This window comes from Trachypithecus francoisi, unplaced genomic scaffold (genome assembly GCF_009764315.1).
Source record: "Trachypithecus francoisi isolate TF-2019V2 unplaced genomic scaffold, Tfra_2.0 Lachesis_group0, whole genome shotgun sequence".
In the NCBI taxonomy this organism is placed as follows: Eukaryota; Metazoa; Chordata; class Mammalia; order Primates; family Cercopithecidae; genus Trachypithecus; species Trachypithecus francoisi.
The window spans coordinates 144,004,819-144,019,041 of record NW_022681453.1 but is presented as its reverse complement, the minus strand read 5'-3'; the positions used below and the strand labels follow the sequence as shown (position 1 = coordinate 144,019,041).

At 38.9% G+C, this 14,223-nt stretch overlaps 1 protein-coding gene across 10 annotated transcripts in view; it reads left to right on the top strand.

The window, feature by feature from the left end:
- The window catches only part of RNF13 (ring finger protein 13), a 198,603-nt gene that overhangs the window by 34,729 nt on the left and 149,651 nt on the right, over positions 1 to 14,223 (top strand). For 8 of the 10 annotated variants that reach the window (XM_033212336.1, XM_033212331.1, XM_033212338.1 and 5 more), the window contains exons 2-3: positions 59 to 188; positions 6,515 to 6,595. The exons of the other annotated variants lie outside the window; for them this stretch is intronic. In XM_033212336.1, the coding sequence (XP_033068227.1) occupies positions 75 to 188; positions 6,515 to 6,595 (195 nt within the window). In that variant the 5' untranslated portion in view covers positions 59 to 74. The remainder of the gene's footprint in view (positions 1 to 58; positions 189 to 6,514; positions 6,596 to 14,223) is intronic. 10 annotated transcript variants of the gene reach the window in all.

Sequence of the window (14,223 nt, the reverse complement as noted above, 5' to 3'; positions counted from 1 at the left end):
ATCTATTCCCTGGGACAAAGCACCAGCTCTCATAGTTACTTACATCCTTGTCTTCCAGGTGATTTTACGACGAGATGCTGCTCTCCATAGGGATGCTCATGCTGTCAGCCACACAAGTCTACACCATCTTGACTGTCCAGCTCTTTGCATTCTTAAACCTACTGCCTGTAGAAGCAGACATTTTAGCAGTAAGTACAGTGAAATTTATTCATGTCTAGAAACATCCCTTAAAGAAAAGCTTAAAAAAAGCTCCGAATGATATTTATAAGACATTGTTATAAGATATTTTTATCTAAAAACATACCCCAACACATATACACAGTTACTTGACATTGAGGTACCTTATTCATTTATTTATTTATTTTTTGAGATGGAGTTTCATTCTTGTTGCCGAGGCTGGAGTGCAATGGTGCGGTCCTGGCTCACTGCAACCTCCACCTCCCGGGTTCAAGCAGTTCTCCTGCCTTAGCCTCCCGAGTAGCTGGGATTACAGGCGTGTACCACCACGCCTATTTTTTTTGTATTTTTAAGAGACAGGGTTTCACCATGTTGACCAGGCTGGTCTCAAACTCCTGACCTAAGGTGATCTGCCTGCCTTGGCCTCCCAAAGTGTTGGGATTACAGGTGTGAGCCACGGCACCCAGCGCCTTATTCATTTTTTTTTTTTTTGCTTCATATCTAGTGTAAGATCTTATGAACAATCAGTACCTGATAAATAATGTTGCACATGAGGGTATGTGTGCACATGTGGGTGCTTTGCACACATACCTACCTACTATATACTTATGTAGAATTTTTGTTTTTCTTAGTACCTAGTACATCTCTTCATGACTGTAAGATCTCAGTGGTATCTCTGTTGATAATAATATTTAAGAAATTCTATAAGATGTTGATAGAAAACTTCAACCCAAGATTAGCATTAATGAGTCAGAAGAGAAGCACAGTGGTCCTATCTTTGATGGTGGATAAAAAAGTTTTCAGAGAAGAAGAATGCTGCTCAAAACCTTACCATAGCCTCTCTTAGCTACTGTCTCACTTTCCTCCACACTGCAGAGTAATCAGATGGTCTCCAGCTTAAGATAAGGCTTGACTAGTGAGCTTTCGACTTTATGATGGAATGAAAGTGATGTGCACATTCATTATGCACCTCAACTTATGATAAGATTATGTTCCAACAACTCCATCATAAGTTGAAAGTGTCATAAGTAGAATTTGACTTCTGAAACATTTTTGACTTAGATATTTTCAGTTTATGATGAGTTTATCCAGATGTAGCCCCATTGTAAGTTGAGGATATATATTTTCTATTCCTCTTTTTCTGTGAAGGTAGAAAAAGAACATACATGCCTATCCTCTAGGTCTGTGCTAAGGATTTAGTTTTACTTTCTGGGTGCAACTGGTTTACTTAATGGTATCAGGTGGGAAATAAAAGGGCAAGAATTGTTGCTGACCAAAGCTTGTTGTGGTCCTCAGCTGTGCTCCTGCACTTTGCAGCAATTCTGGAAGATTCTGAGATCATTGTAGCACTTGAGAGAGCCAGGCTGATTTCCATACTATAACTTTTGAAGGCAGAGGATGCTAGTAATCCATACGAGATTTCTCACCCCCTGTTGTCCTCTGTAGGGAACTGGTTGATTAGGTTTGTTTTGGGGAATAGTCTTGGTCTTTTTGAGGTGGAGTGGAAATAGAACCTTTGAAGACTGAGTCCATTGCTATTCAAATCTCCCTTCTCAATTGGTCCCTAAAATCCTTAGAATATTCTTGGCATGACTTTTGAAATGAGTTTAGAGGATTTATGGACTGATCAGGAAATAAAGTTCTCCTTGTCTCCTTTCTCTCCTTTGATTTCTTCTATTTTGTATCTCTCTTTTTCCCTCTCTGTTGTTTTTAATACCTTTTGCCTTCTTTCTTTCATTTATACCCAAGGTGGATTGCTATTCTGTGGTTGAGCTGCCTGATGGATTAAATGATTTTCAGTGATGTGCTCTGGGAACTTAAGCAGCTATATGACCTTGATCAAATTACTCAGCTGCTATAAGTGCCACAGTTTCTTTATTTCTTTATGTGAACTAGAGTGTTGTGGTGGTGATTAAATAAGATAAACTGCTTAGAATAGTATCTGACACATAGTAAATGTTTTATATATGGTTTAAATCTTCGTTGTAATTATCATTCTGATTATATTTCACTCAGCCCCTTGAGAAGATATGAAACTACCTGAGCTGTATTTTTTAATATAGAGACAAAAAAAAAAAAAATGTTAGGTATAGAAGAATAGTCAGTCCTTTTTGCTAGCAGGGTTCCCTGTGCTTTACACAGGTACTTGTGGAATGTATGTTGATGTCCTCTAGTGAAGGACCTGTAAGATGGGACCTGTAAATCTGGTCTCTATGCTGACCATAAGGATAGAAGGCTGATACGAATGCAGAGATGGCTGGAGGGGAGTGGCTTGTGAAGGCATGTAACTGGTAAAACAGGGAACTAAAAATTGAGGCAGAGGAACTGGATATGTGACAGTCATTCAAAGGAAGTGAGTTAAGAGGTAGAAAGTAAGAGCGCTTCCTTTTAACATAATAAGAGCATCCCTGAAATCTGAGTTTGCAGTAATACAGATATAAATAAATTAGACATCTAGTTCCAATCAACTAGGTTGATTCTAGTTCCATTTGCACAGGGCTTGGGATGCTGCTTTTGAAAAGTTAAGTCCGTTTTGGTTATGCTATTTGTAATGCCAGATGCCTTTGGTTTTGTTTTTTTTTTTTTTTTTTTTTGCAGTTGAATTCTCCCATGTGACTTTGAATTCACAGACAACAGTGTTTGTCCAACTAGTTGAGTTCTAACAGGCTATGGAGATGCTGCTATAGCATGACTAGCTGACTAGTCAGACAGACCTCTAGGCCATGAGTACTTGGAAGGCAGGACTGTGTCTTACTAAACTTTATTCCTGGTGCCTGGTGTCGGTTACACAGTAGAAATTCAATACAGGTTTGAAGTAATTAAAAGCCTTCTCTTAGAGATTTTTTACATCACATTTTCTTTTAATGGCATCTGTTCCTTAGTACTTTTAGATTACTGTTTTTATCTCTTATCATTTTTCTTTTACCCAAAAGGAAACATAATACTATTAATTATGTAGGTTTATACTAGAAACATGAAATTTTAGAATTGCACTTAAGAGATAACTATATCAGTGCTGTATATTCTGAGACTCATAGTCCACAAATGACATGCTAGTTTTGAATTGTGCCCAAGATCTTACTGAGAAGTAATATCCATCTTATATGAGAGTCAAACAACCCATGTTGCTTGATGCCCAATCTGCCTTTTGATTCTTTTGTCTGGATTTGTCAAAGAGAATTGGTTGCTGGGTGGTGATTATGAGGGCCAGTGTGCTGTGTAGCAAAGAAACACCCAATGGGTGGTGGTGTGAATGGATTGGATTATATAGCATGGTAGTCCAGAGCTCCAGAAATGGATTTATAGTCAGAGTTGAAACCAGATCTACCACTCTGTATTTGCATGACCTTGGGCAGATTACTTAGTATTTCTTAAGTCATGGTTAACTTTTTGTAAAAGTGAGAGTTTGTGAAGGACAGTATAGAGTAGTTTAGGTTAAGGGCTGGGGTCTGGGGCCAGACTGCCTCAATTAGAATCCTGGTTCTTCTAATTTACCAGAGCTTATTTTCAACATGCTGTTGTCAATCTGTAAAATGAGGATGATAGTAATAGTGGCCTACTTTGTAGAGTTGTTGTTAGGATTAAATAAATTATTACCTGTAAAGTTCTTAGCATGATGTCGGTACATAATGAGTGCTCAATAATTGTTAGATATTTATTACTTTCTAAATTAAATTAAACCTTTTGTTAAGGGAAGCTGTCAAGGAAAATAATTGGTTAAGGAAAAGACCTTTTCAAAATAAGTGTACTCAGACTGTTACATGGTAATCACTAAGAATGGGATTCTAGTGAGGAGTAACTATTTTCTACTTCAGATTTTTTTTTTTTTTTTTTGAGACGGAGTCTTGCTGTGTTGCCCAAGCTGGAGTGCAGTGGCACAATCTCGGCTCCCTGCAACCTCTCTCCTGGGTTCAAGCGATTCTCCTGCCTCAGCCTTGCAAGTAACTGGGATTACAGGCATTTGCCATCAGGCCTGGCTGATTTTTGTATTTTTAATAGAGATGGGGTTTCAACATGTTGGCCTGGCTGGTCTTGAACTCCTGACCTCAGGTGATCTGCCCACCTCAGCCTCCCAAAGTGCTAGGATTACAGACATGAGCCACCGCACCCAGCCTACTACTTCAGATTTTTAAACAGTGAACATGCTTTAATTTTATGAGCATCACTCCCCTCCCTCCTTATACCAAAAACGGAAAGTACCTTTGTTACTCTTGTTCACGGTAGGAACATTTTTTGTTTTAAACAATATGATTTTAAGAGGCAATATGAGACAATCCTTATTTTGCTGTTAAGGAAAGACAAAGCAGTTTCAAAAAGGGTTTCACTCAGTAACAAAACTTAATCCGCATCTCAATGTTACAAGTACTGTAGTTCAAGATAGATATTTTATTTCTGTAATTTTAACCGTAATAGTGAAACTCTTAAGTAATAGGAAGAGATAAAAAATACTTTAGTATATAGTTTGTAGATTCTCCATTTCCTAATTTCAAAATATTAAATTAATTAAAATATTAAAAAATACTGCTTACACACATTTGCATTTGTCCTTGGTCTATTTCCATTGATCTAGATAAGTTATTTTACAATGGCATATTTGGCTAGGAGGGATTAAATGTTTTTCTTAGGTTCAACATTAACCTGATCATAGGTGAATTAAATCAATTAAACATGTTTTAATTAAGAGATTAAACGATAGATTGTGATAATGGGTTTAAAAGCATTTTGTAACTCTAAAGTATTTTGTAAACTATGGAGTAATCTGCAAATATGAATTATTGTTGCAATGGGAAATCACGCTGAAGCAATTACCACATATGCTTGGTGGCCTCCAAGAACACTTCTAGAATGATTATCCCAGCAATAACAGAATGAATAGGTTTAGTGACTGCATTTAGATGCTTGAATCACACAGCTTCCTGAGCTAATTACAAGCATACAGTGAGAGGCAAAGGTACAAGATGGACATGCTAAGACACTCAAGATAGGGTTCCAGTGGGATGCAAAAACCACACTGCCTGAATCCTGGGTCACCTGTTGTAGTTTGTCCAGTTTCCTGTATGCTGCATCAACTTTTCCTGCTGACAGTGTGGTACGGTTACCAGGACCTGAGTTGATGGTGAGCCAAGGGGACTTGACAAATGGAAGATGTCTAGATCCAATGTTTGCTTGCTCTGCCGGAGAGATGCAAGGCAACTGGTCACAGCTATAATTGGCTCTTAAACTGTGGAGTTGCTTATCTGCATGCCTCTGGCAGACTACAGAAGAGGCTAGGATAGCGTTAACCAATGAGTGTTTGATTCAGGGATAACGTAGCTATCATTCTGGATGTGTGACCTAATCCATGCTTTGTGAATACTTAAAGTTTACTTAATCCTTCCATCTTTTCTTATCTATATATAACACTCTTGCTTTCTTCCCTTTTATCTATCTTCAAACCATTCTTTGTATCTATATGCAAAACAAATGTGTTCTTTTTTTTGTATTTATGTCCTACAGGTTATGAACACCTACCTTAATTTCTAGTACGTAATTTTCACTTGTGTTTCAAAAATTACTTGTTTACTATCTATGCTGAGTTTCATCTATATCCCTTGTTTCTCTTGCTCTCTGTATAGCAAATTGAACATTATTAAATGATAAAGCAAACTCATCTCACAACTATTATCATTACTATTCTCTTCTAAAAGCACAAAGAACTTTTGTTTTTTTTCTGTAAAGGACTAATAAATATTGTAGCATTGGAATCTATATCTGTGTGGAAGGGGGAAAGTTGTTGAAGAGTTTGAATACCTCCAGCTTTTTCCATATATGTATTTCATTGAATTTGGTCTCTTCAGTGTTCAACCCTGGATAAAAATGTTCAGCTTATACAAAATTGACATGCCTTAAAAATATGATATGATGCTGCTTCTTTCCAAAAAGAAAGTCATTTTTCATAGCTAGAGCCAGAAATGCCGTAAATTTCTTCCAGTAAATCAGACCTATATAATATAGAGAAAGTAAAATGGAGCACTCCTCCTGGAAGATGATCTATCTGGAAAATTCCTTGCTAGGAAATTGTCTATGGGAACAACTCAGAAAACAGTAAGCTGAATTAGTGTTGCTGCTCGATAATAACATTTGAAATCAGAATCCAATTTAAGCATTTGTATATGTTGTAAATTCTATATATTCCTTCTATTTTAGTGGATGTACATTTACAAATTCAGTTTTATTTTGATAAGCTGTGATAGTAATCAGAATTGTCAAAATAATAATTATATATAATTTAATAAATCTGTTTTTAATGTTATGTATAAATTAGTCTTAACTTGAATATTTAAAATTTTATTTTTAGTATAACTTTGAAAATGCATCTCAGACATTTGATGACCTCCCTGCAAGATTTGGTTATAGACTTCCAGCTGAAGGTTTAAAGGTAAGACAGTTAGTAATATATTGTAAAGACACAAGGTATTTAATAAGGTGATTTTTATTGTTTATTATTTAAAGAATGAAATAATTTCTTACTATTTATTATTATAAAACCTATACATAGTCATTTGTAAAGGGTCAGATTATTCAAAAGATATCAGAAGGAAAGTGAAAATCACCTAGGATTGTATTATTCTGAACTAACTGTGGTTGACTTTTTGGTATATCACATTTCAGACCTGTTTTTTTAGGATACGTGCTATGCGTGTGTTTGTAGATGTATGTGTGTGTGTGTGTACATATACATATATACACACACATTTACATATATGTGTAAATGCTTTCATATACAGTGAATCTATATTTAACACTAATAGAAACATGCTATTTAGTTACCTACCTTTTTCTTTTAATTGTATGTTATGATCATGTTTTTCATGCTGATATGTAAGGATTTACATTATTAATTGTAACAGCTGCATAGTTTTGCAATATCATGAAATAGTATGGATTTTGAACATTGCTTTAGTTTTTCATAGTGGATATTTAGGTTGTCCAGTTTTTACTATTGCAGTGCTACAATGAATGTTTTTCTTTGTGTATTCATCCATTTATCTCCATAGGATACATTTCCAAATGTAGAATTGCTTTATGACATGAATATTTAAAATTTTGTTCTATATTTTCAGTTCTTCCTCCAAAAAGTTTACAACGATTTAGAATTCCATCAGTAACATCTGAGACTGTCCTTTTCCCCATACCCTCTTAAATACTAGATATTATCGAACTTTTGCTAATTTGATTTTAAAAAATCTAGTGAATGTAAACATATTTTTTGCTACGTGTGTGTGTGTGAGAGAGAGAGAGAGAGAGAGAGAAAACGGACTATGAATGCTTTTGCCCAATATGAGAGAGAGAGAGAGAATGGACTATTAATGCTCTTTGCCCAATTTGAAATTAAAGTGTCCTTGTGCTTTGTAAGAGTTCTTTATATATTGGAAGTATCAATTTATTTTTTGCCATATATGCTTCAGATTATCCCTTCTCAGTTTTTCCTTTATCTTTTAATTTTTTTTAAGGTTTCAAAAGTTTTGTTTATGTAGTTAAAAATTATTGTCTTTTTCCTCTACCTCTGGTGGTTAGAAAGCCCTTTCTCATTTCAAGATATTAGTTTTTTGTTATATAAATACATGAAGTTGTATAGATATGTACCATAGAATGCTTTCAGTTTATTCTGATTTTCTTTCTTTTTTTTTTTTTTTGAGACAGAGTCTCGCTCTGTCGCCCAGGCTGGAGTGCAGTGACCGGATCTCAGCTCACTGCAAGCTCCGCCTCCCGGGTTTACGCCATTCTCCTGCCTCAGCCTCCCGAGTAGCTGGGACTACAGGCGCCCGCCACCTCGCCCGGCTAGCTTTTTGAATTTTTTAGTAGAGACGGGGTTTCACCATGTTAGCCAGGATGGTCTCGATCTCCTGACCTCGTGATCCGCCCGTCTCGGCCTCCCAAAGTGCTGGGATTACAGGCTTGAGCCACTGCGCCTGGCCTATTCTGATTTTCTTAAAATTCCTCTTTTTTTTTTTTTTTTTTTTTAAGGTAGGTTTTCACACTGTTGTCCAGGCTAGAGTGCAGTAGCACAATCTTGACTCACTGCAACATTCACCTTCTGGGCTCAAGTGATCCTCCCACCTCAACCTCCCGAGTGGCTGAGACTAAGTGTGTACCACCATGCCCGGCACCCCATGTAGAGATGGGATTTTGCCATGTTGCCTAGGCTGGTCTTGACCTCCTGAGCTCAAGATATCTGCCCACTTCAGCCTCCCAAAGTACTGGGATTTCAGGCATGAGCCACCGTGCCTAGCCAGAATTTCTTAGTGAGATACCACAAACCTATTATTCTTTTTTTATTTTGGAGACAGAGTCTGGCTCTGTCGCCCAGGCTGGAGTGCACTGGCCGGATCTCAGCTTACTGCAAGCTCCGCCTCTCAGGTTCACGCCATTCTCCTGCCTCAGCCTCCCGAATAGCTGGGACTACAGGCGCCCGCCACCACGCTAGGCTAATTTTTTGTATTTTTTAGTAGAGACGGGGAAAACTATTATTCTTAATTAGGATGGTAGGCACCTCTGGGAGGGACATTCAGCTTTTAAATTATTTTAAAAAATTCATAGCATTGTGTGCCTATTTCTCATAAAAATATTTCAACCGAAAAGAAATACACATAAGGAAAAGTAAACACCTTCTTTTATTCTTTCCTTACCTATATGTAGCAGTCACACTTCCCTCTTCAGAGTTAAATATTATCAGTGATTTTACAGGCCTTCAGATCCTTTTCTGAACATGTAATGCTTTTTCGTTCTTTTTTGTTCATCAATTTATGGACATGTATACTTCATAAATGGTTATCATTTGTATACATGAAAAGTTTCTTAATTCTTACAATGATATCTGCTCTAGCTAGTTTTACCCAGAAAGGGGTTTATAAAGAGATAAAGATGTTCAGAGTATCATAGCCTGGACAACTGTTTCAGGAATAAAACGCAGAACCACCTTGTAGGACTGGCTTTGTAGATGAGTAGTGCAGCTAATGAACCCTCAGACCACATTATTTTTTGTCTCATCAGGAAGCCTTTGTGGTTTTACCTCACAACATTCGGCCTCTTCTGCCACCCAAGCTAATCAAAGAGATACCCTTTTTCAGACTGTTTCCTTACATGTCTGCTTCCAAATCCAACACTTGGGTTTTTCTGATTGATAGACTTTTGGCCACATAGTTACTTGCTACATATTTTGGTGAAATACCTAGCTATGAGGAACGCTGGGAAACACAGTATAGGTTTTTGTTGTTGTTGTTGTTGTTATTTTTGTTGTTTTAGCATACTTTGGGAAGGTGGAATGCCTAGTGTCTTCAGAAAATGTGGAGCACCACGATTGACAGATGTCTACTGCAGTAATTACCCTGCAAGGCTGGGCTGGGTGCAGTGGCTCACACCTGCTGTCCCAGCAGTTTGGGAGGCCAAGGCGGGTAGATCACTTGAGGTCAAGAAACCAGCCTGAGCAACATGGTGAAACCCTGTCTCTACCAAAAAGTAGCTGGGCATGGAGGGCGCAAGCCTATGGTCCCAGCTACTTGGAGGCTGAGGTGGGAGAATCACTTGAATCCAGGAAGGTGAGGTTGCAGTGAGCCGAGATCATGCCATTGCACTCCAGCCTGGGCGACATAGCGAGACTCCGTCTCAAAAACAAAAAAAAAGATATGTTGACAAATTTGCTTATTCACTGCCTGGCCAAAAAAAAAAAAAAATGGTATTAGATATTTTTCTGCTTTTTGCACTATGACATAGGCAAGAAGAGAAGTGAAATATTCCAACAAAATTATTTGATTATTATGGGTAGCTTTTATAGTTGCATAACTGTTTTTTTTTTTTTTTTTTTTGTTGAGGCGGAGTCTCGCTCTGTCGCCCGGACTGGAGTGCAGTGGCCGGATCTCAGCTCACTGCAAGCTCTGCCTCCCGGGTTTACGCCATTCTCCTGCCTCAGCCTCCCGAGTAGCTGGGACTACAGGCGCCCGCCACCTCGCCTGGCTAGTTTTTGTATTTTTAGTAGAGACGGGGTTTCACCGTGTTAGCCAGGATGGTCTCGATCTCCTGACCTTGTGATCCGCCCGTCTCGGTCTCCCAAAGTGCTGGGATTACAGGCTTGAGCCACCGCTCCCGGCCTATAACTGGTTTTGCCATTGCCCAGAATCAGAATTCAAAATGTCAGCCATACAAAGATTTACATTTGTTTACAAGGACTTGATAATAATGAAGTGAGGCAGCTCACTATAGTATAATGTCTGTAAAACCAGTTAAATAAATACATTAAAAATACAACTAAGTTAATTTAAAAATATATTAAGAGACTTAGCTGAAAAATACTTTTTTTTGAGACAGAGTCTTGCCCTGTTGCCCAGCCTGGAGTGCAGTGGCAAGATCATAGCTCACTGAAATCACCAACTGCTGGGCTTAAGCAATCCTCCCACCTCAGGCTCCTGTGTAGCTAGGACTATAGTAGTGGGCCACTGTGCTAATTTTTAAATATTTTTAGAAATGGAATCTTGCTATGTTTCCTAGGCTGGTTGCAAACCCCTGGCTTCAAGCAATCCTCCTGCTTCGGCCTCCTAAAGTGATGGGATTATAGGCATGAGCTACTGGCCAAAGTATCTTACTTTTTTTTTTTTTTTTTTTTGAGACAGAGTCTCGCTCTGACACCCAGGCTGGAGTGCAGTGGCACGATCTTGGCTCACTGCAAGCTCTGGCCTCCTGGGTTCACGCCATTCTCCTGCCTCAGCCTCCTGAGTAGCTGGGACTACAGGCGCCTGCCGCCATGCCCGGCTAATTTTTTTGTATTTTTAGTAGAGATGGGGTTTCACCGTGTTAGCCAGGATGATCTCAATCTCCTGACTTCATGATCCACCTGCCTTGGCCTCCCAAAGTGCTGGGATTACAGGCGTGAGCCACCGTGCCCGGCCCAAAGTATCTTACTTTTAAACTCTGCCCAGAGAGTTTAGGTGAGATAGTTTTTATAGGTCTAATTTATGTTCTGTATTTTGTAGCTTTTATAATATCCCTGAATTCCATCAGAATCATTTATAAGACATCAGATATTTATAGTATAACATATCAGTTGAAATTCTGTGTTTGCATTCTGTTTATATATGCCCCAATATTAGGTTAATTGTATTTAAAGCCTTTTTCTGTCCTCTCCTGTATTTTAAAAAAATACTATTCAAGTATAAGAAAATGACAAAGCCAAGGAATTTTGAGCTATTTGAGCTTTAATGCAAAAATGTGAATCTTTGCATGGATTAAAATATGGCACATCAGTGTTACGGAAGTTTTAAAAGGAAGATTTTATTTTTTTTATCTAGGTAAGTCCTTTGTTTGCAGTTTTATATTTTAATTGGCTGTTTAGGAAGTTACCTTTTCCATACAACCTTTTTAGACCTAGTAACCTTTGAGTACCATTATTAATTAGTTTACAGTTCATTTGAAGAGTGTATTTATATGTTTGGGCAAAATTGAGAACGATACAACTGTTTTTTTTGGAAAACACGTTTTGTCTTTGAAAAGATAAATAATGTTTCTTAGCAGTATAAATATACTTTCCTATGTCCTCAAAAAATTGGTAAAGATTACCTTTCCCCTAACCCCTTCCCCCACTCTGCTTAGGCCAATAATTATTATTGTATAATGTAACATACAACTCTATTTTTACTTTTTTCAAATGGATAAACAAGTATTAAAGAATCATTATTGAGTAGTTATTATGGTTTGGATATGATTTTTTCATCCCCACCAAATCACATGTTGAAATTTGATCTCCAGTGTGGGGGTGTTGGGAGGTGGGGCCTAGTGGGAGGTGTTTGGGTCATGCCGGCAGATCCCTCATGAAACGGCTTGATGCCATTCTCTCTCTGGCTAGATGGAATTAGTTCTAACGAAATGGATTAGTTCCCTCAAGAGTGGGTTGTTATAAAGCCAGGACACCTCTTAGGTTTGGTCCCTCTTCACATATGCCCACTTCTCCTTTGGCCTTCTCTGTCATGTTTTGATGCATCCCTAACCAGAAGCTGAGCAGGTGCCAGTGCCATGCTGCTTAAACAGCCTGCACAACCATGAGTTAAATAAAACTCCTTCCTTTATAAATAACCTGCTCAGGTGTCCTGTTATAGAAACACAAAATAGACCAAGACAATAGTCAAGGCTTTACATGTAGATGTGTAATGCTAGCAAGCAAGGTCTCTTGCTATACTTTTTATTATCAGTATAATTGGAATAATTTAGTTACACGTTGAGGGCTAGTCTGAGGAGAATCAAGCTTCTCCAGTTTTCTTTGTCCCGACCCGCGGGATGAACAACGCAGACCCTGGAGGAGGGGGTGGGAATGGAAAGAGACAAGAGACACAAGAAATGGAGACAAGACAGTGCTCTGATCAAGTCTCGTTTAATGGTGGAAAAGCAACGCCTTATATAGGCTGACAATAGGGGGAAGGGCTAGGAGCAGGCGGGGAATGAAAGACGTCACCGGGCGCATGCTCGGTAGGCTTAGTCTCTCCCGGGCGCGGGAGGTAATTTACCCGCCGGCGGGAAAAGTTCGCGCGCGCGGGAAGGTTTGATGATGAAGAACCAGGAAGTGCGCCATCTTGTCTCCGCAATGTGGAGCTTAAGCAACAGAGGCCACAGCAATATCCGGGCTACACGGCTCCGGACAGGTCCCCCTTTTTTATTATATTATTAAACGACTAGAAGATATTCCCTCGGGACTGCGCCTGTCTTAGGTTGGAGTGACACATCTCTTCACTGGTACCCGTCATGGGATTAGGCAGTAGCTATGACGGCCCTCCTGTCTTAGGTTAGTGAGGGATGACACTCTCTTACCCGTCATTGGCTGTCCAGTTCAGCGCACAAGGAAGGTGGTTTATAGCAAGTGTAAGTATGGACCACCGTGATCTTCTTGTTCAAGGCGATGATAATGGACCTGTATGGGTTTGGCTTGGATTGCCTCGATTTGTTGCTTAATGAATGTCATGAGCTTATTGAAGATTATAGGTCCTAAAGAAAGTAACAGCAATAAACAAAGTAAAGGGCCTAACAAGGGTAAAATATAGGGGAGGAGTCCATGGAAACCAGTCCAAATGGGTTTTCAATCATTTCTTTCCGTCGTTTTTCCAAATCTTCTTGCAGTCGTTTTTTTTGTCTCTGACGATCCCGGACTTGTTGGCGTAAAAACAACACCTTTCCTGTAGAGCTAAGCAGATACCTCCCTGTTCTGCAGTTAGTAAATCTAGGCCTCTTCTATTTTGAAGCACTACTTCTGCCAGAGAGTCTACCTGATCTTGTAGATCTTGTATAGTACTTGAAATGGCCTGTACATCTGAGATCAATTGGCGAGATAATTTGGTGTATTGAGTAACAGAAACCCCTAGGCTAGTAGCCCCAGTCGTTACGGCAGTAGTTATGCCTAATCCTACAAGTAAAGGGATAAATTGTATTGCTCTTTTGGGTCTTCCTAAAAAGTGATCTATGGCTGGAATAGGTATAGGTTCATCTCCAGGAATATGTCTATATCTGGCAGAAGGGTGGCTAGGACACAAAGTCCCGTCCAGTTTGTGGGCAAGTATGTGTATGCTTTATTATTGCCACATACAAAACTGAACTATTTGGGGCACACAGGGAATGGGAAGCATTAGAGACAATAGAGCAATTAGTAAATTCAACTATGCCTACATCAATATCATATGAGTCATTACGAAACGGCTTCAAGTTTTTTATGTACCATGATTTCTCGGGCCTTGTCTTGTGGTCCTCCTCCATCAGAGATATGAAGAGGAGGGCGAGTATTCCAGCATATAGGCTGCCCTACAATACCAGTACAGCCAGCTGCTACAAGGTTATTGGTATTTCCTAGAACTGAAGGGACATTACTGGCCCCTAAAGTAGGGGTTCTAGATCTAGTTAGGATAGCAGTATAATATGTTTTACCGCCAGAGGTACATTCTTGATAGGCGGTGTAACAGGAGCTGTGTATAGAATCCCAAAAATAGGTGCAAGGGCAGGGCCCAATATTTCTCCACTAGATATTGTTGGGGTGAT